At 40.2% G+C, this 23,556-nt stretch overlaps 1 protein-coding gene across 1 annotated transcript in view; it reads left to right on the forward strand.

The window, feature by feature from the left end:
* The window catches only part of CFAP299 (cilia and flagella associated protein 299), a 359,874-nt gene that overhangs the window by 66,607 nt on the left and 269,711 nt on the right, over positions 1–23,556 (forward strand). The window contains exon 3 of the mRNA XM_075284109.1: positions 22,870–22,960. Within this exon, the coding sequence (XP_075140210.1) occupies positions 22,870–22,960 (91 nt within the window). The remainder of the gene's footprint in view (positions 1–22,869; positions 22,961–23,556) is intronic.

The raw sequence follows: 23,556 nt of genomic DNA on the forward strand, positions 1-23,556 counted from the left end.
GCCTGAGAACATGTGTTGTAAAGCTGTGCACCAGCTCTTGTGGTTACTGTTTGTAGCTCTGCCTATATTATTATGATAGATGTTATATGCAATCGACTTCCTGAATCTTGTCACAGGTAAGACTAGAAAAATGCAGGAAATGAGACTCTGCAATGATTGACAGTGTGAGAAAGAACTCTGAAGAACGCAGGACAGGGTGACTGGAGGTCTTTGAATGGCCAGGAAGAGAAGGGTGAAATTCATAGCATTGATGTATCTGTCAGAAGTGCTATTGTATCCTCAGCACCCTCTATACATAGATATATCACTGTGGTGAAGAACTAATGCAACATATACAATAATTAAATTTTCCTATATAATTTTAGATTTTAAAGCATATGTTCTCAGCTAATATAAAGGTCTTCTAATGTAAGAACAAAAATGAAAGATTTATTATACCATAGCCTTCAAAGTCAATAATAATATTCATAAAATAAGCAAGAGACAATTAGTTCACAGTCTCTGTCTTCTGTTCCTGAAGCCTCCATTGTGTTTCTCCTCCTCTTCATTCCATTTTATTATTCATTCCAACTAATGGCTATATGTTTTAGCTCTATATGTTTGATTTAGGATTCCACTACCATTGGGGTAGCTTTTACCTTTAATGCCCTGTATTTGCTTATTGCTTCATACTTGTTGTGGATTGTAACTTCCACATGGATTGGTGCTTAGGGGCATGTAATGTTATTCAGTCATATTAGAGCTAGTTGCAGTGAGCTCATCCAGCCACAGGTGGCAGCACTACAGTGTTATCACTCTGAACCAAGACTGCGATCTACACCTTAGGTTGTTTTTTTGACTGTTACACTCGATGAGCACGTCAGCATTGGCAACATACTGGATCTCTCTTCGCCTGAACAGTAACTAGCTGGGACACTTCCCAGGAACATGCAATTGGTAAGAACCAGATTTGTTTTATTTTCTTTATGACTGGCTGTTCAAGGGCTGGTTTGTGTACATTGCCATTTGTATGAGAAGGAGTCTTTGGAGGCGGGAAGTTTAATCATCAATGGGGGTGGAGGACCAGGGCGTCCTCTCCCCCCAATTGGTAGATGGCAACGTGCATGGTGATTAGAGAACCAGACTGGTTTTTACATGTCCTGTGATCAGGGTACACAGGATGGAGATACCCTCCAATGTTGGTGCCCCTCGGCCAGGTAGATCACGGCTGGGGGTAAAAATTGGAGGTTTCTGGACATGGTCTGGTATTGATGCCTTCAGGAAACCCTCCTTCTTAGAGGGATGTAACTGAATAATTATAGATGGGTATACAAAAATATATGGTCATGATGGTTGTTATAGATTATGTTATGTTATTGAAAGTTATGTTATTGAAAGTTATTTAAAAATGTTATTTCTGATAATTTATGGACATGCTGTTTTAAGTTGTTTGTTTAGATAATAATGTAAAAGTTAATAAAATGCCACTGTGGCCTTTCCTTCTAGCCTTGAAGTCTGTGTGTTATTAGGGTCAAGGAAGGTTGGGGTAGGGCTTAGCTCAACTAGTTATGAGAATTACCCTAAAAAGTGTAATTATTTGCAATATAAATGTTTTTCACTTCTAAATCTTATATTTTCGCATTGAGATAAAAAAAAAAATTCCATGCGTAACTAATATTTTCAGAATCGCTGAGTTTATTGCAGTACTGCTGACACTGATGTCTGATGTATCAATCCAAGACAATCCTCTAGCTTCAGCACAGCACCGTGCACTTGCCTTTGAAGCAATGTGTTGACAGTCAATACTTGAACGCTGACATCAGACACTCAAGAGAGTCATCCACTGAGGCTGTCATGCTTGAGGCAGATTAATAAAAAATGCTCTAGGCCACAAACCCTTACTGCCTGGGGACATCATTTAGCACCTGCTCGTAGCTGGAAGAGCGTGAGCTCAGCCCTCTAAACTCTGAATCATTGCTATTAGAAGTACGAGTTAGCTATGTCAAGAAACATCATAAAATAATGAGGCTCCTAAAACACTTAGCAGCTAAAGTAAGCAAGTGATAAGAATATAAGTGATTTGGAGATATTCATTTTACTTCACAAACCAAAGCCACATATAGACCTAGCTCAAATTGCCTACCCAAGTATACGACATTATTTGCCATTTTGGAAAATAGATTTTTAGATATAGTAGATATTAAAATCTTTAAAGAGGACCTTTCATGGATTTGGGCACATGCAGTGTTATATACCGCTGGAAAGCCGACAGTGTGCTGAATTCAGCGCACTGTCCGCTTTCCTGATCTGTGCCCTGGGTGAAGCGCTATCAGTACCGGTACCATAGCTCTTCATCGTCAGAAGGGCGTTTCTGACACTCTGTCAGGTACATCCTTCTCCACAGCAGCGCCTATAGCGCAGTACAGTGTGAGCGGGGAGGAACGCCCCCTCCCTCTGCTCACAGTACTCATCCATAGACGAGTATTATCAGGAGGGGAGGGGGCGTTCCTCCCCACTCACACTGTACTGCGCTATAGGCGCTGCTGTGAAGAAGGACATTCCTGACAGAGTGTCAGAAACGCCCTTCTGATGATTACGGTACCGGTTCCGATAGCTCTTCCCACGGGGCACAGATCAGGAAAGCGGACAATGCGCTGAATTCAGTACACTGTTGGCTTTCCAGCGGTATATAACACCGCATGTGCCCAAATCCATGAAAGGTCCTCTTTAAAGATTTTAATATCTACTATATCTAAAAATCCATTTTCCAAAATGGCAAATAATGTCGTATACTTGGGTAGGCAATTTGAGCTAGGTCTATATTTGGCTTTGGTTTGTGAAGTAAAATGAATATCTCCAAATCACTTATATTCTTATCACTTGGTTATTTTAGCTGCTAAGTGTTTTAGGAGCCTCATTGTTTTATGATGTTTCTTGACATAGCTAACTCGTACTTCTAATAGCAATGATTCAGAGTTTAGAGGGCTGAGCTCACGCTCTTCCAGCTACGAGCAGGTGCTAAATGATGTCCCCAGGCAGTAAGGGTTTGTTCCCAAATCCATGAAAGGTCCTCTTTAAGACAGACAATGCTAAATAAGAGTATTACATGATCAAATAGTTAGTTCACAGAACTTCCTTTCTGGACAGGGCCTATGCAATTCCAGCTACTTGTACATATCCAGGTCACTGTACATTCCAAAAGGTTGTAAGTACATAACATAGATGAGTACTAAATGAGTGAAATAATGGTACAGAATATGAGAAGACCCAGCCCATGAGGGGAGACAAACTACATAGGAATGGTTTTCAAGCGGACAGAAAAAAACGACATGTAGGTTTTTGCTATCCGCGGACACTTAAGGACACCCACGAACTGTAAAAGAACGCACCCGATGTCCATTTAAATCAATGCAAAATGTCACGGACACAGCTAGTGTCCACTGCTAATGTCCGCACAAGATTTTGAACGGACATTAGCAGCAGACACTAGCTGTCAGACACTGACAGTAGTGTGAACGCCCCCTTATTCAGGGCTGGAATACATGGTTACTTTCTTCTTCTCAGGAATAACATTTGTTGGCCACATGGCCCTGCTGCAGATATAATGTCACTTCCTGAGAAGTAGAAAGCAGTCCTGGATAACCCCTTTAACCGTTCCCTTGGAGTTTGTGCTTTTACTTATTACTCATCTTATGTATTATGTTTTTACCTTCAGAATTAATGTAAAGGGCCTCATCAAAAATGCTGAGCTACTCCGCGAACTACATGGGTGGTGGTCTTACCACCATTAGGGAAGTTGTTTCCATAGAGTTGTCTTTGTGAGATAACAGTTTCAACACCGCCTATTACTGTATTATTCTGTATATTTGCTAGCTTTCCTTTCTCTGCCTCACACACAATTCTTCCTGGTCATGGACACTGTATTTCTGTCATTGCCTGTAGAATGCAATGGCCCTTTAGGAATTCGAGGCAAATTTTAGAAGTTGATTTTCATTAATTTTCTGAAAATGTGCTCCAAAATCTGCTTAAAAAATGCTTTAAAATCTGCCTTTCACTCATCTCAAAGGGAGTTTCAGACACGTATTGCCTGAAGAATGAGCACAATGCTTCATCTTTATGCTCGCTGAAAAAAAATCAATAAAAATGAATGGGAGGCAGATTTCAGGAGGAATTTGGAACAGATTTTGTGGCAGAACTAGGAGCGTACCTGCCATGAGGCGACAGCCTCAGGCGGCACCTCCTGGCTCAAACTGAGGGGGGCCATTATTGGTTAATCCACTGCTCCTTGTTGGATTATTCCAACAGCTAGTGGCCAATATTTTATTAACTAATACACCACTCCTGCCCAGTCCACTTCCACTTCTTCCATGAGAGGGCACTGCAGAGTTCTTCAGTATCTATTTCATGAAGACAGAAGAGGTGGACAGACAGGAGTGGGGATTGGTTAGTAAAATATCACCTGCTACCTGTTAGAATAATCCACTTGGTAGCAGCCTAACTTGGGTGGCACCAGGGAAGATGAGAAAAAACAACAACCAGTTATATTAACCTCTCCTGAGCATCCAGTGGTCCGCAGGTGTCTTCTTCAAACCTATTCTTGTATCCACCTGATGCCACGCAACTCAGAGTCATTGCCGAGGCCTGTAAATAGGCCTTAGTGGCCATGTCTAGTGCGTCAAAGTCGTGATGTTTTGATCTAGCATCATTACATCTGTGCACCCAATGTGACCACTGAGGTCCAATCACTGGCCACAATAGTGACCCTGGGGCACGTGATGTCAGCCAGAGGCCACAAGAGGCCTGAAGAGAATGCCTGCGGACCTGGACATTTGTACATTGACTACTCTCATGCTTGATCCCTCAGTGCTATGCACTGTGTCTCTTGGCCTGCCTGGGTTAGCCATTAGCTACACTGTGACTAGATGCCTGTGCAAGGGTTAAAGGATTAATACCAGGGGACCACTTAGACAATGCCTTCAGGACCAGCGCAAAGCCAAACTGAGTAGGTGACACAGTGGATAATGCACTGTGTTCCATCATCTTTTATATCGTCAACCCATTTATATTATCTTTTATATGCCAACCCATAAAATGAAAGGAAAGGGTTTGTGAGCATGCTGTGTGCGGCTATTTGTGTATGGTACTGCATGCAGTGTTTGAACAATACTATCTGAAGCATCCACTGTATGCAACCTCAGAGCCAAAAATCTTGAATATTGATATGAAAATGCACTTCACATTGCTCATATAAATATTTGAAATTTATTATGAGTCAGAAATCAAATATATCAAGTTCATGTGCAGAATTCCATATTTCCAGCCAGATGTGCCAGGTTTTATTTCTTAAAGTGGCTCAAATCCAGGACAATAAGCAATTCATTTGACCTTCATATTTTGCAAAATTGATAGCTTTCTCCATGTCTTACCAGAGCAGATCTGCAGTTTTTATCTCTTACCTGGTACTAGGTAGACATTTAGGAGTGGGAGATCAGGAGTCAAGCCGTGCTTGCTAAGCTTGGAATGACATTGCTTATTGCTTCTAACTCTGTTCTTCTCTCTGTAGATGATAAGAGTAAGTATAGCCTTCGTGTTTGTGCCGATGATGTTATACCGGAAAAATTCATCAAAACTATTCACATACTTTACAACCAGTACAGTGCAAATTTATGTAAATTAAGCAAAAATTCTGAATAATTCACTTAACTGAATTAACTTGATAGTCAATAATAGTTTCTTGTGCACAGTTTGCAGTGTCAGTATGCAGATCCATGATAACTACCTATCCATGTGCAGTTACCATTGTACCTGATGTAGCCTGTAGATAACAGTGGTGCCATTTTGGAGAGAAAGGAACACAGGCTCCTCTTTCTAATCTCAGAAAATCACTTCAGGCTAATGCTCTTTGTATCGTGGTTTTTCCTGCAACACTTTTCACAGAAAGTCTTTCTTCTTCCATAATACCTACAGTCCTATGAAAAAGTTTGGGCACCCCTATTAATCTTAATCATTTTTAGTTCTAAATATTTTGGTATTTGCAACAGCCATTTCAGTTTGATATATCTAATAACTGATGGACACAGTAATATTTCAGGATTGAAATGAGGTTTATTGTACTAACAGAAAATGTGCAATATGCATTAAACCAAAATTTGACCGGTGCAAAAGTATGGGCACCTCAACAGAAAAGTGACATTAATATTTAGTAGATCCTCCTTTTGCAAAGATAACAGCCTCTAGTCGCTTCCTGTAGCTTTTAATCAGTTCCTGGATCCTGGATAAAGGTATTTTGGACAAACAATTCAAGTTCAGTTAAGTTAGATGGTCGCCGGGCATGGGCAGCCCGCTTCAAATCATCCCACAGATGTTCAATGATATTCAGGTCTGGGGACTGGGATGGCCATTCCAAAACATTGTAATTGTTCCTCTGCATGAATGCCTGAGGATTTGGAGCGGTGTTTTGGATCATTGTCTTGCTGAAATATCCATCCCCGGCGTAACTTCAACTTCGTCACTGATTCTTGAACATTATTCTCAAGAATCTGCTGATACTGAGTGGAATCCATGCGACTCTCAACTTTAACAAGATTCCCGATGCCGGCATTGGCCACACAGCCCCAAAGCATGATGGAACCTCCACCAAATTTTACAGTGGGTAGCATGTGTTTTTCTTGGAATGCTGTTTCTTTTTGGACGCCATGCATAACGCCTTTTTTTTATAACCAAACAACTCAATTTTTGTTTCCAAAATGAAGCTGCCTTGTCCAAATGTGCTTTTTCATACCTCAGGCAACTCTATTTGTGGCGTACGTGCAGAAACGGCTTCTTTCTCATCACTCTCCCATACAGCTTCTATTTGTGCAAAGGGTACTATTCCGTTATCGGGCCAGCAGCAGCGCAGTTCAGCAGCAGCTTTCGGGACAGCAGTTCAGCAGCGGGAATTACAATGACATCCGAGGACTGCTGGCCCGATGCTTGTGCCCAGTAACCAGTACATCGATGACCCCCCTCCCCCATCCTTCTCCTCCTGCCAGTGCTGCCCCCCAGCTCTCCTTACATCTTCCCCGTACCCTCTCCCCGCCACACGACTAGGCCTCACCTCAGCGCTAGTACCGAGACCGAAAGGAAAGACACCGGGGCTCAATCCAGGCCCTGACAAGAAACACGCCGACTATAGGAACGGTGAGCTACAGCGAGCCGGAGGGACAAACTTTCTGCAGCGTCCGGCGGCTATCTAGTAGCATTCATTGCTCAAGATTTACGGTGAGGCCTATTACAGGGAGAGGGTACGGGGCAGATGTAAGAAGAGCTGGGGGGCAGCACTGGAAGGAAGAGGAGGATGAGGGCATCGATCGATGTACTGCCTACTACACACAAGCACGGCCTCTATCATCGGGCCAGCATCGGCTTAGTCATGTGGCGGGGAGAGGGTACGGGGTAGATGTAAGGAGAGCTGGGGGGCAGCACTGGAAGGAGGAGGAGATGGAGGGGGGGTCATTGATGTACTGGCTACTGGGCACAAGCATCGGGCCAGCAGTCCTCGGATGTCATTGTAATTCCCGCTGCTGAACTGAACTGCTGTCCCGAAAGCTGGTGCTGAAATGCGCTGCTGCTGGCCCGATAACGGAATAGTACCGTGCAAAGTGCGCTGTATAGTTGACCGATGCACAGTGACACCATCTGCAGCAAGATGATGCTGCAGCTCTTTGGAGGTGGTCTGTGGATTGTCCTTGACTGTTCTCACCATTCTTCTTCTCTGCCTTTCTGATATTTTTCTTGGCCTGCCACTTCTGGGCTTAACAAGAACTGTCCCTGTGGTCTTCCATTTCCTTACTATGTTCCTCACAGTGGAAACTGACAGGTTAAATCTCTGAGACAACGTTTTGTATCCTTCCCCTGAACAACTATGTTGAACAATCTTTGTTTTCAGATCATTTGAGAGCGGGCTGTCCATGTTCGGCGACCATCAAACTTAACTGAACTTGAATTGTTTTGTAGAAAGAAATGGTCCAAAATACCTTCATCCAGGATCCAGGAACTGATTAAAAGCTACAGGAAGCGACTACAGGCTGTTATCTTTGCAAAAGGAGGATGTACTAAATATTAATGTCACTTTTCTGTTGAGGTGCCCATATTTTTGCACCGGTCAAATTTTGGTTTAATGCATATTGCGCATTTTCTGTTAGTACAATAAACCTCATTTCAATCCTGAAATATTACTGTGTCCATCAGTTATTAGATATATCAAACTGAAATGGCTGTTGCAAACACCAAAATATTTAGAACTAAAAATGATTAAGATTAATAGGGGGTGCCCAAACTTTTTCATAGGACTGTATATGGAAACCAGCAGCGTTTCAGTAGATATAATTGACATGCCGAGACTTCAATCTCAGCATATCTGCTGTACTTTTTCACAATTTCACTAGAAACCCATCCATTTTCCAGAGACTGTAAAACGCCACATATGTGGGGTCCTGTCTTAGGTATGGCGTAAACAGCGGCGTTTTACAGTCCCCACAAGGTGGATGGGATTCTAGCAAATCCCATCCACACCTTGTAGAAAAATATGCACAGTGGACATGCTGCGATTTCGAAAACCGTTGCAGTTTTGGAAATCACAGCATGTCAATTACACCTACGGAAACGCCAGTGGTTTCCCTATAGGTGTAATGGAAGCAGAAAGGCTGCGGAGGAGACTTCTGCAGATTTTCTATGAAAAGCGCTCCATAAAATACTGCCGGTTCATTGCCACCGCAGATTTTCCCACAGCACTTTTTTTGCAGTGGCCAGCTACAAGGCATTTTATAGTCTCAGCAAAGTGGATGGGATTGTAGCAAATCCCATTCCCACATTGAGAGGAAGTAAGCACAGCGGAAATCCTGCCTACAGCATGTCAATTCTACCTACATAAATGCCGGTGGTTTCTCTATAGGTATAATGGGACTTTCTGTGAAAAGCGCTGCGGGAAAAACCGCAATATGTTGCCGCTGAAGTTTGGGCAACATATTGGGCCTTAGCCTCAGACAGGTGATCTAAACATGTCATAATAGTAGTGCACCCCAGCCAATGTACGATAAAGAGCATGAGCTGGTCCTTAAGGGGTTACTAAATCATCTGTATTTTGATGATTCATTGAAAGGTCTAACATGCCAGAATACAAATGATACTCGTTTCGAATTTTTGTTACTTTCAAATGAGTAACAGATGATTGTACCAATCTGTTTCTAATGGTATAGAGCCATACAAATAGGAGTCAGCTGCGGAGGACTGTTCCAAGCTAGATGCTGGGCAACTGACTCACAGTGTTATGTTAGGTTTCCTTATATTTCAAGAAGTAGAAATGTGGTTTGTCCAGTGCAAAAAGGATATTCCCGTCATACATAGTTAGATTTTGAGTTTATTTACCTACTTTGTTACGTTCTCTATAATAGTTAGCTTTTTATTTATAAAGCATTGCCATAGCACTGCCCCTGTGCACCCTGCAATGTTTGTGCCTGTTCTGGGATATTTATAACTTTGTAAATTTTTGATGAGGTGTCTAAGTGCATTTGATACTGTTAAAGTGCTCTTACTTGTGCTTTATCGGGCATGAATAACACTCAATACTGATATTTACCTGGCGGGTACTTATTTGGACTAATCATTGTTTAACTACTACAGGCTCGGGACATTTTCCATACATCAGTAGCGGAAACATTTTTGGGTTTTTTGTACGTGCAATTTTGAGGTTCTTTTAGGGCATTCAAATCATTTTTATGTCTTTTTTCATTGAAATATAGGGCTTTATTTTTATGTTGTGTCACAGAATGGAATAAACCTACTAGAAATATAAAAATAAAACTTAACTTTTAATATAGTATTAAAAAAGTGGACGTACCACCAAAAGGTGAGCATCTAAAATGGTGTTAATGTACCTACAAATAGCTTGTGGAGCTAATCATTGAGACCCTATCATATATAAGGATATAGCATGAATGTAAGCCCTACACAGGATAGTGTATTAATAATGCCCTATTGTAACAGCCCAAGATACATATATAATATCAAAGGGAGTATGTCACCCATAACCCCTAACTTGTTGGATGTAGGTTCCTAAATTCTTCTAAAGTAGATATTAAGTCCACAGAAGGTACTAAACACAAATATAGACCATATATAGCACAGACACACTTATTAACTCCTTAGGGGGCATTCACATGGAGTAAAGTGGTGCTGATTCTGCCACGATAACTCGCGTTGAGTTCAATGGGTTCCATCTTCTGCACGGAACCCATTGAACTCAATGGGAGTCTTTTTATCAGCGCTGATTCTGCTGCGAGTTATCGTGGCAGAATCAGCGCCACTTTACTCCGTGTGAATGCCCCCTTACATTCATGCTATATCCTTGTGTAGAATGATAGGGTCTCAGTGATTAGCTCCACAAGCTATTTGTAGGTACATTAACACCATCTTAGATGCTCACCTTTTGGTGGTATGTCCACCTTTTAATACTATATTTCTAAGTTTTATTTTTATTTTTCTAGTAGGTTTATTCCATTCTGTAACACACTTTGACAGCAGGAATAAAGACACACCCTCTGTGATTTTATTTTTATGTTGTGAACGCATGTTTTTTCTTGAAAAAAAAGAGTGGAAATATATGTTTTTCACATTTTTCAATAATTCAATTTTTTTCCCTTGTAACCGGGGATTCCATAACTAAACATGTTATATACAATTACAAAGCAGCCAGTGTGCTGAAACCAGCATACTTTTAGTTTTGTTTGGAGGTTCCCTGTTCCAGAGATATCGATGTCATTAGTTTTGGCTACTGATTTCACTCTGCTGGCAGGGAGCTGGCCTTACTAGGCTAGATGATGAAGCACTCCTGCCCACTTCATAGTACAAGAATATGCAATTGTAAGGGGGGGGGGGGGTGTTCCTTATCACCCAGTGATAATACTAGTAACTAAGGCCCCCCTGACAGTATAATGATATTGCGCACTGCAACTAATGGCATCAATATCCCAGAAACAGGAATCTACAAACCAAATGGAGAGTGTGTTGAATTTAATGCACTGATAGCTTTGAAATGGTATATAACCTACTATGTGATAGTAGCCATGCCAAGTCCTCTTTAATAGGAGTTCTCACTAAAGTGCATGCAAATCCAGCGCATGCACTGGAGTGAGCATTGATGCTGCTGATGCAGCGAAACATAAGAAGAGGAGGATGCCTTCACCTGAAGGGGCGAGTAGCAGCCAGAGGAGGTAGAATAGTGGGGACGACGGTGCTGTGCTCAGAGCACAGGAGGAACGCCCCCTGTGTTCCATGTATACAATTTGCATATAATAATAAAGTGTTTATTTCAAAAATGGCATTGAAGAAACATAAAGAAAGGTAGGGCTAGAGTAGCCTTTCCAAAGGCCATTCCAACATGATAATAAGGAAATTTGCCTACAGTAAATCTAATGATAGACTCCCTTTAAGTGTCAAGACCTGGTGGAGCCTGATAACTAGTGGTAAGCTGTGTGTGGCACCCACGCTCATTAAAGCAAATATCTAAGGCCGGGTTCAGACAGGGTTTTTTGGTCAGGATTTTGACGCGAGCGGTTTGTTTTTGCTTGCAGACAAAAGAAGTGATATGCTCTTTCTTCAGGCGGATTCTGCGGCTAATTCAACCGCAGACATCCAACTCGCGACATCTCCCTATCTACTAGGCCGATTCATTTGGGCCTAATCCAGAGCGGAATGCCGCGACTGAATGCCAGTGCACTGCATCGGCATCCAGGCGCAGCTAGCCATTCCGTCCAAAAAACTCACGTGTGAACTTACCCTAATAGTGCCCTTGGGTTTACCACCAGCTGCCATGCTGCAACTGAATTTGCTCAACAAAACAATGGCAAGTCCAGGTTCAACCTGGCAATTAGAAATAAACCCCATTTGCCCAGTTAGCCTTGTCATACAACAGCAATTGCCCGTTGTTAGTCTTGCCATGCAAACATGCATACATATATATGTATTAACAATTTTTGGCTGCTTTTATATTTGCATTTTTGGTGTCCACTGATCCAAAACTTTAGCAAGTATAGTGATAAAAAAAAATTATAAACTTGGACATAACACACCCAAAAAAATCTGTAGGACTATGTGCAGTCCATGGCAAATATGGACTGCACATGTCCTTGAAAATCAGACGCCAGAATAAGGTCTGAGAATTAGGCCCTCTTGCTCATTTTTCCAAGCCCTGAGAAGTATCCAGAGAGCTATTCCAGATATAGCTAAAGAATTGCATGACCAAATGACACCTAGGATTCTCTAATAAAATGTCTTGTTTTCTATTTTACAAATACTGGGTGAGATGGCTTATGGATTATCTTAAATTTAGACACCTTAAAATTAGACCAGGCTGAAGATGCGCCAAAATTATTACCATGCTCTGTGATAAATTTGCCATATCTTTCTGGATATTTTGCACATTTTTTTCTTCCTTATACCATCTCTAGACTGATTTACTTGATGTTTTTCCAGAATGTTGACACGTTTCAAAGTGAGCTTATTGGCTAAGTCATATTGCTTTTTTAGGCATTTTTCAAAACTGTCTAGCAAGGAACGGAAAGTGTTGAAAACGCATAATAAATCTGGTGCATGTACACCAGTTTTGTTGGAGCAACTTGAGCCAAAAGTGTAGTGCATTTAGTTTAGTAATAATGGTCAGGACTTTAGCACCAGCACTACCATCAACTTCCTCCATGCACAACATTATATTAAATCTAGATTTCCCTGTATTACTTTATTCTGGAGGAGACTTTAGAATAGAGCACGTTGTAAGCTAAGTGGGAGATTGATTTACATTTACTGACAAAAAAAACATGGCGCACCATGAAGGAGCTGTTGGAATTGAATGAAACTTTCTATGTGTAATGTAATGATGGTTTATGTAAGTGATTACAACATTACAGTGAAATGATCAGTTTATTGGGGGAAGTGTACAAATGAAAGCACCCTGATGGGCCGCTGCTATCCCTGATACAAGATGAGAAATGCTTGGGCATGGAAGCATACAGGTTCTGTTTGGTATCCTGCAGCAAATTTGTCCACAGATATTGCAGATGCACCTTTAGATCCTGCAGACTTGTAGGTTGTTGACACCGGTTTCCCAGCTGGTCCCATAAAGGTGTGAGGCAATTCTTATTTTTGTGTGACCGAGCATAATCCTGCTGAAATCCCAGTTGGAAGCTCTACCATGAGAGGTAACATATGTGGCTTTTATTGTCCCTCATATCCTTAATAGAGCTGTCATATGAAATGGCCCCAAAGACCATCACATCGGCATTTGGGTCAGGCCAGATTGGATTGCTCACCACACAACCTCCATACTCCAGCTCTGTCATCCTTGGATCCCAAATAGAACCTGAATCCATTGCTAAAGACAATACGGTTCTAGTTTGGCAGGAAACAAAATGGGCTCCACATATCTTTCTGTTAACTGTCTGGAAATGGTCCATGTGGTGAAAGGGGCAGCATGGTGGCTCAGTGGCTGCCTTGCAATGCTCAATACGTTTTAGGTCCCTGTGAGAAAAGCACATTATCTTTGTTTGTCATTGTCATTGACATACTGATGGGGCCTCATGACACCAAATTTCATTTTATTAAGGACATGGAAATGGTCCATGCAGATAAAGATTGTATAAAGTTATCTGTATCTAGATCTTGGGAAAGAAAACTTTGAGAATTGCTTATTCTTGTTCGGATTGCCCTCATATAACCTCTGCTCCCAACACCTCCTCAGAATGGGCTCAAAACTAACTTCCATGTCTTCGAGTGCATGGGGGAGGCATGGGTTGCATACTGTTTTAGCAAACAAGTGACTTCTAGAAATAATTGAACTTTTTCCCCTTAAATTTATTGCTTGTGGTGACTTGGTTGCTTTTTTTCTTCCTGATTTTTCCATTTACAGTATACTTATATTTTTGTTATCTTTGGTTTAACCCACCACTGACCCCACAATAACCAATAACCAGATTCTGTTTTGTTACTATCTTGAAAACCAACTTTCTTATTAACACTGCTCAGGCTGTTTTTGTTGGAAGTATTTGCATTAATCCAGATAAAGCAAGATTTATTGCCTTAGGTTAATAATACATCTGTACTTTGACCCAGTAGTTACTTTTACGTTTTGTTTCTATTCGTGGAAGCTTTTACGTTGACATACAACTACAGTCCCTTCTGTCTTTAGTTTGTTTTCTTAGTCTTATTTATTTTTAATGCTGTATTTTTTTGGTAAGGTTCCAATTTAGCAGAAGAGCTCACTTTATCATATGTGTGAAATCCATTGCTATTATTAGTGCTGGGATTATCAACTCCCAACCTCAACCTCACACTACAGAGTAAGTCCACAATCGGGAATGTGAAATTGCTCAGCGTGGCTTTTTGCTCTCTAGTTTTGTATCTTCTCAATAATTGGCTTCACTGTAAAGTCATCACAACATCAGTTCCTAAGAAGCCCAAAGTAAAATTAGCTCAGCAGTGACATTTTAATTTGAGGTTCCAAGATGACAAGCAGTTTAGATAAATAATGTTTGACACTTTTTGCTTATATCAGACCAGTATTTTATAAGTAGTATTTAGTATTCTATGTATGCTATTCTTGTGACCTGGAACATACAGTACAGCACCAAAATAAGTATATATATATATATATATATATATATATATATATATAGACAAAATTGTTGATGCCCCTCTCGTTTAATGAAAGGAAAACCCACAGGTTTTGAATATATATATATATATATATATTCACAAGCAAATATGATGTCTATACACACACACACCTTACCATATATAGACATATGTACACTATTTTACAGAAACGAGCATCCACCCTTTTCTTTGTATAAACTGTAATAGAGATACATATTATTCATTTTGTAATTTAGAAAATCCAGGAACCACAAATTGATCAGAATATTAGACAAAAGTATAATATTAGTATTTCATTTCCATTTCAGTGATCTATTCTATTCTTCAGTAAAACAATACTACTGTTGATAGAGACATTAGTCTTCATGTAAGCACTTAGACAAATACCCTTTAGCAGGGCCTGCCTTTGAGGGACTCTGACTTTTGTGGCATCATTCAGGTACTGTAAAAAAAAAATATATATATTGTGGGGAAGGTAGCTCGGGAGCAGCAATGGTGCTGACCCAACCTGTCAGAGACAGGGACATAAAATCTGTAGCAAATATGTTTCTTTAGAAAAAAAAAAAACTGTAAAATAAATAAACGTTCACTTCAGGCACAAAATGAGCAAAATAAAATAATGCCTTAACTTCAGGCAAAAGAACGGAAAACAAAACCTTCTTGTCTGAGCACTAATTAAACAATAAGTGCTAGCTGTACGGGTGGCTTACTACCAGCCACACTAATAAACAAAAAGAGCACAATACAGTCTCACCAGACTCACTGTGTCAGGACAGACCCACACATTATATATGGAAATGTTGTTTGGGTCCTGTATATTAGTATTATTTGATCACTGTATGGTACTTTAGCATTGTGTAGCACTGCTACTTACTGTAGGCACTGTACAGTATTTTATCTTTTGCAGTGTTGGGTGGGGGCAGCCCTATATAACAATGTTCTTTAGGAACCTATTGTTTGGTTAATGTACAACACTATTTTTTAGGCTATACAATATTTTATACTATATGGTGCGATTACATATGGATATGTTATACTGTGTCATGAGTTGTTTGCATAGTTTTTTTTTTTTCACTCATGGGTGTATATAGGAGATTTTGAGTGTTTCATGTGTACAGTAATGTACAATCCACAGCCCAGGCTATAGAATGAGAACAAATGGAGTCCCAGGTGCTAATTCTATTGTGGTCAATCTATCAGCAATTCTTTTATATGCTGCTGGTGATGCGGACAGTTCAACTCCATTTCTCAGTCTGGATGCCAAATATCATATCCAACCAAGGACCATTATAACATCACTGGTGAAAGGTCACAGGAAATGGGACTAGCTGAGAGTCCATAAATGTGAGGAGATACCTGACCTCGTTGTCAGATTTTGGAGATACAGGATACCTGTAGGGTTTGCTCATCTACTACTTCCTTCCCATTTACTTTTCTACCCCCAGCCAACTTAAAAATAGGTCTGCACTTTATTCCCACTTATTTTACAGTGTTTGTAGGTATATGGCTTTCTTATTATATCCTTTTGTTAAGCACTGAACTTTTTTATGGATATTAAATCTGAAGTTTAATAAGATTGTTCTTGGCTCTAAATGTCCCCACAAATCTGAAGAGAGTAAATATCGCTTATACATGTTACTCTTTTGTTTGATAACGTTGAGTGGTGCGGGTATATTGATGTCTTGTCTACTGTACATGGCCAGTGTTGTCTGCTATTTGTGTGGATGTGTGATTGTAGAAGGTTGCTTCATTCCTGTGTAGCTTAGGGGGCATTCACACTGCCACTGCTGTCTGCCCCGTGGTATCCGCTGTAAACACGGGGGAAACCGGACAGCAGACGGCTTGCCAGAGGTTGGCTTTAAAACCCATTCATTTGAACAGATTTTCAAATGTGACCGCCTGTGCGTGTTTTCAGCCTCTCCGCCTGGAAAAGGTTTTTTTTTCTGCGGACACAAAGAGTTTTCCTCTGCAGACTTTCTGCCCCAGTTATACCTATACTGAAAACGTCAGCATTTCCGCAGGTATAATTGACATGCTATGAATTTTAAAAAGGCAAACATTTTTAAAAACGCCGGTTTTCCGCTGTGGATTTTTTTCTGCAATGTGTGGATGGGATTAGCCATAATCCCATCCAATTTGCAGCTCCTGTAAAATGCAGCATTTACCATCGTTGGCCAAATTCGCAAAGACAGATAAATAATAAAGTTATAAATTCTGTGATTTTGAGGGACTTAAAAATACAGTGAGACCCATTCTGAAGTGACCCCCTTAAGAAGACCACCACTTTTATCCAGCCCAGGTTCACTATGATATATTCTCCCATATGTCATTTCCATTGTTTTCTTTTTCTGGAACGACCACACACTAGAAAATCATTTTTAATACAATTTTAAATAGTTATCCAAAAATGTTTCATTTTATTTAGATTATTTTTATCTGTACGTGTAATGTTATATTTATGAATCTATATTACTTACTATTATGATAATATTAATAGTACTTCTGTAATGTTATAGACACCTTTGGTCTGATTTGACCAGTAGATAACATTTCACCCGATATTTTCCCTATTGCATTTAGTCAGCAGTAACTTGAAAGCGGGCAAGTAGATGAGATTTGTGTAGTGTTGTGACTGTTGGAGGAGTGACAGGCTCATGTAGATGGTAGCTCTCAGTTAACTGGCTTGAACATTACTGCTAATGTTTAGTCAGGTGTGTACTTTCCACTGGAAGCCAAATTCTGTGATAACCATGGCAGAGATTCAACCTTGCACTTGGAAATGTAGAATAAAAACCTTCAGTATTTAAAACATCAAATGTAGTAATAAAGTAGACAATCCCCTTGTATTAGTTTGGGAATGTGCAAACTACATATTAAAGACAGTTTTGTCTATAGGTAATCCTAATGTGTAGGAAAATAAATATGTATGCATCATATACGGTAACTTCGTAATACCGAATATTTCTCCCAGTTGATAAAATACTGATACAATGATGTAGAAGTCTAATAATTTAGAATTCTCTTTTTTTTTAAATGTAGATTGTGAGCCCCACATAGGGATCACAATGGTTTTTTTTTTCTCTCCCTATCAGGCTGTATTCACACTGAGTAACGCTGGCGTTTTTTGTGCTTATTTTTGCACATAGCGCCGCGTTAACGCCGCGTAGCGTCGCGTTAACGCCGGGCAACGCCACCGCAAAATAGCGCCGCGTTAACGTGGCGTACAGGCGGTGTTAACGCGGCGCTACGCGGCGTTAACGCGCCGCTATTTGCAAAAATAAGCACAAAAAACGCCAGCGTTACTCAGTGTGAATACAGCCTCAGTGTGTATTTTTAGAATGGGAGCAAACCCGCACAAGCACAGGAAGAACATACAAACTCCTTGCAGATGTTTTGTTCCTCGCGGGATTCGAATCCAGGATTCTACGCTGCAAGGCTGCAGTGCTAACCACAGAGCCACCATTTTGCCCCATAACTTAGAATTCTTAAAGGTGTTCAGGGACCCAAAAAACGGAAGCCCTATCCGTTTAAAAGTGGTTGCATGCAGACCCTATAGAGTCAGACTATAATGTTTATGCTTGCAGGACTTTTCTCTCCACCTATGTTAAGCAGAATGGGGAACGGAGAATCGTACCAAGACTCAAATGCTATTGTGAATCTAGTGTCACTTATGCATACCTAGTCCTGGATAAGCTTTATTTCTAATATATATGCAGGACCCCCAGAGCCTCATGATTAAATTTGCAGAGTACAGCAGGGGAAGTCAGAAATCTTAGACTGAGTTCATACGGGGTATTTTGGTCAGGATTTTTGAGGCCGAATTTGCCTCAAAATCCTGACAAAAAGATGGATCCCATTGAAATCAATGGGAGACGGTCAGCTCTTTTTTCTGGGATTCGATTGTTCTGGCTCCCGGAAAAAAAAAGCAACATGCTCATTCTTTGGGCGGATTTGCCTCACAAATCCGCCTGAAGACACTCCCTCCTACCGACTTGGCCCATTCAGTTGGGCCTAATCCAGATCGGAGTGCGCAGCATCCAGACGCAGCTACCCGCATTTTGGACCGGAACCTGAGGCGGCCTCCGCCTCGAATTCTGGTCCAAAATACCCCGTATGAACCTAGCCTTATTCCTTTTCCTTTCCTGCTGGCACTCCAACACTCAATCACATGACCAAGTATATTCTACTTCATGTATGTGCAGCAGAGAACCAGAGCGACATAGATAGACTTGTGTATACATTAGTAAGTAGCTTATCCAGTGCAAGGAATACAATGTTAAGCTTTATTTTTTCTATATAATCCCTTTAACCCTTTCCCACTGCTGTATGAATGATTTTTTTTTTTTTTTGCAGGACAAACTGTACTTTATAGTGATACCATTTAATATACCATACGATGTACTAGGAAACCTGAAAAAAAAAATTCAAACTGCGTTTCCCCATTTTTTTATGGGTTTTGTTTTTACAGTGTTTATTATGTAGTCAAAATGACATGTTGGCTATATTCTGCAGGTTGGTATGATTATGGCGATACCAAATTTATATAGTTTTTGTTATATTTTAACATCTTAACAAAAATCCAAAACTTTGAGAAGTATTAAAAAAATAATTTGAGTAGCCATATTTAGACACCCAATAACTTTTTTCTAATATTATTTCTGTGGATGGAGCTATGTAAGGTGTCTTTTTTTGTGAGAGCAAGTTTTCATTTTTATTCATAACATTTTGAGGATTGTTTAAAAGTTTGATTGTTTATTTTAGAATTTTTGGGGGAGGCAAAACTGACAGGAAATTTTTATTTTTTTTCCTAATACACAGTTCATTGTATAGGATAAATATTTGTATATATTTATAGCCCAGGCATTTTTGGAAACAGTTATGCCTAATATGTTGATGTTTGACTTTGTTTATTTTTATTACGGTCTAGGGAAAGGGGGTGACTTGAACTTTTTTCTGTTCTCAATTTTTCTTTACAACTTTTATTTCTGGATCCCTAGTGGCAGGGCTGCATCTGCCATGAGGCGAGATGAGCATCTCGCTTTAGTCGGTAGATTGCTGAGTCCCTGAGAGGACCACACTGGTAGTATTTGTTCCCCAGTGGGATTTGGTCAGACAAAACATGTCCAAAACTAAACTGCTATCCTCTTTCCCCAAAAAAATAAGCCCTAACATGATTTTTCAGGATTTTTGGAGTTTGTTTGAAATATAAGCCCTACTTTAAAAATAAGCCCTGTTGGCAGTTCATTAGAAATAGCACCCGGGCAGCCCATCCACAACTGCCACTTGCCAGTTTTAATTGTTTTGGGTGTAGGGAGGTCTGGCAAGTGGATTTTCGTTTCTGGAAACAAATAAGACATCCCTTGAAAATAAGTCTTAATTCATCTTTTGGAACAAAGAATAATATAAGAGCCTGTGTTATTTTTGGAGAAATCTGATATTATACTTATCAACCCCAGAGTATAATGAGTGGAGGCCTAGGGAAGGTGATAAAACATAACAAACAGTGATTCTCACCTCACCTTTGGTCTAGCGTCGGTCTTCAGGCCTCTTCAGGTCTCAGAGACATCATGAATGATATCAGAGATGTTATCATATAATTATCTGTTATGATCTATCTAACCTCTATGAAACTTATCTAGAGTCAAGACTCATCTTTCTCAGGGGGTATTGAAGCCTCTTTTTTTCCTTTCTTGCATTACCACAGTCACTGTTTTTTTTTATTCCTCAATAAGGGTGGTTTTACATGGAGTTACGCTCCGCTCATTCAGACATGTAAATACGTGTCAAAGTGATCGCTGTAAAACAGAATCCCATAGACTTCAATGTGTTCCGCTCTTACGCGCGCTACACATTGAAATCAATGGGTTTAAAAGCCTCCCATTGATTTCAATGTGTAGCGCACATAAGACCGTCAAACATTGAAGTCTATGGGATTCTGTTTTACAGCGGGCACTTTGACAGTGTTTACGTGTCTGAATGAGCGTGTCTGAACTCCGTGTGATACCACCCTATGTTGAAACTGGTCCTCTGAAATCCATGGCAAAAAGCAAAGTATGCACCTTGACTTTCTGGCATGGGGTTTACACATGTGATTAGACTCATACAGTAGGGATAAACAGCACTAGGCCTTGGAAACCACATGAAAACGGCGAATGAAAAAATCGTCCATCACAATGGCTGGTTTAGGAGAGGATTTTGAGTTACAATCTGCCATTGATTTTGAGGCGGATTTTGCCCCCTATTGTATTCCATGGAAGGCAGAGATCGGAGCAGGGCACTGACAAAATAAGCATTCTTCTTGAGCTTTCCACAGATTCTGCCTCAAATTCTTCTTCATTTTTCACCGTGTGAACTTAGCCTTGAGAGAACTTTTGCTTGCTTCTGTCTGACCATGGCTGTCAGCCATTCTTGAAGGAGTCAGTGTGAGAGCTGGAGTTGGAGCCAGGGTGTAGAAAAATAAAGGAGTCAGAGTTGGTGGATTGGTCTACCAACTCCACAGCCCTGCTACATTGTCATTATTAATGAAAACATATCTGCAGATCAATATTACAAATGTCAGTAGGGGATGTACAGTACTTTCAGTTTATAGACAAGCATATGACATATGTACTAAAGTATATAGACACCTACCATCAGACCTATACTATGTACGCTTATGTGAATGTTTGCCTCATTGTGTACTAGTACATCCTCCACACATCTTGGAAGTGAGTAGATTTTTGCCTATTCAGCATTTGTGAGGTCAGACACTGATGCTGGCCGAGAATATTTGATTCATAGTCATTGTTCTGGTTCATCCTAAGGTGTTTTATGTCACTGAGATTAGACCACTCAAGTTGTTGCACACCAATCCTTTCAAACCATGTCTCCATGGACCCCACTTTTTTGTACAGGGAAAGGCATGCGGGAACAGAAAAGGGCCTCCCCCAAACTAGGTTCGGAAGTATACAATTGTCAAAAATGTCTTTGTATGTTGCGTATCATCACTCCAGAGACAGTACAGTGGTGACATGCTTTATACCACTCCAGTTGACATTAGGCATTGTGATATTAAGCTGCTTCACCATGGAAACCAGTTTTATGACGCTCTTAATGCACAGTTTTTGGCTGATGTCACTTACAGGGGTAGCGTGAACCTCAGCAGTGAGTGATACAATGGAGGATAGATGTTTTATATGCTATACATATCTGCTCTCAGCAGTGAGTGATACAATGGAGGATAGATGTTTTATATACATATCTGCTCTCAGCAGTGAGTGATACAATGGAGGATAGATGTTTTATATGCTATACATATCTGCTCTCAGCAGTCTGGATCTGCAAGGGATTGTGGTCTATCATTTTATGGTTGAGCTGTTGTTACTCCTAGATGCTTCCACCTCGTAATATCCACATTTATACTCGACTGGGGCAGATCTAGTGTATCAAAAAATTGTGGCATAGCTGACATCCTATGACAGTGCCACATGTAAAAGTGGCATCCCAAGAATCTAGAGCTGAGACACAAGCCAGGTAAACTAGGGCACCCCCATAGCACTTTTACCCTCATTATGCACAAAAATGGGCGTTAAACTGAATAACAGAGACATATTTGGAAACTGTGGACTCCATTTAAACTCACAGATCTCTTCAGATCTTTTACATCTTCCAAGGTTTGTCTATGGCTTTGATATTACGCAATGTGGCTGAAACACCTGAATTTAATAACTAAGAAGGCATAGCTCCTTTCTGACTATAAAAACTGTTCACTACTGTCTAGAAAACCAATCAGTAATTGATGCCTATAAGTTATCCACAGGTCATCAGTATATCAGTCGGGGTTCAACATCCAGACCCCATTCCAATCATCCGTTTTGGCCACCGGAAGCCATTTACTAGCAGCCCTGCTCTGAATCAAATGAAAGGTAGCATGGCTGCAGTTCCAGGCGCCACCACTAGTGTATGCACCTCCGTATAGTGTATGCAGCTTCTGGTCCGTACTGTGAACCGGTGTCAGTTAGTGTGCATAGGGGTTAAGGAGGAACCCTACAGCAGCAGGGCTATGTAGCATAAGTATGTGACTGCGCAGCCATGTGCCCTTATACTGGTCTTAGGTGGCTGAAATGGTAATGAATGACACTATGTCTTGAATCTCTGGCTGTATTAATGTTTTTATCTAAATTGCAAGGTCCTGTTCATCATTGCAGTTGTTTTCCTATTTTTCAGGATATTGTCAAGTGCAGGAAAAGAGCTGAAAGATAATTTCCTGAAAGCTTTAGCCTTAAGGGAAGAGGCAAATCGCAATGGGAAGATGACAGTGAGTACACTGGGTTGGATTCATTGGTGCTCTGAGCTGTAGTTCTCTGATGTCACACGTCGCTGATTTACAAATTAATTGCAGAACATTCATCTGAGATTTAGGCAGATGTTTTTTTCTTTACATATGCGATGCATATTTTTATGTATGTGTATGAATAATATATGTATATACTGTATAAATAGATAGATAGATAGATAGATAGATAGATAGATAGATAGATATTGCTTAACCTTCTACATTAACTTGCTATTCAACTAAAGCTTTAAAAGATTAGAGATGATACATTTAAAGGTGGTAAAGAAAAAATATTATTTGATTAGTTTTTTATTATATAAGCATAAACCTGTACCGTAATGCGGAATTTACTTGAAAAAGCCGTTTTTTATGAAACTGTATTGTTAACAGCTGTTACTTTAGGAATGGTCTTTATTCCCCACATGGGATCATACATGAAGGATGGTCCTATATTCACAAAGGAGAGGATGAACATTTTCAATGTAGACATTAAAACATTTATTTATCTATTTAAATTTACTTGCCTTTGTTACACCTAAAAAGAGAATATCAAAATGTAGGGTTAGGTCAATAAAAAG

Source organism: Leptodactylus fuscus, chromosome 1 (genome assembly GCF_031893055.1).
Source record: "Leptodactylus fuscus isolate aLepFus1 chromosome 1, aLepFus1.hap2, whole genome shotgun sequence".
NCBI lineage: Eukaryota > Metazoa > Chordata > Amphibia > Anura > Leptodactylidae > Leptodactylus > Leptodactylus fuscus.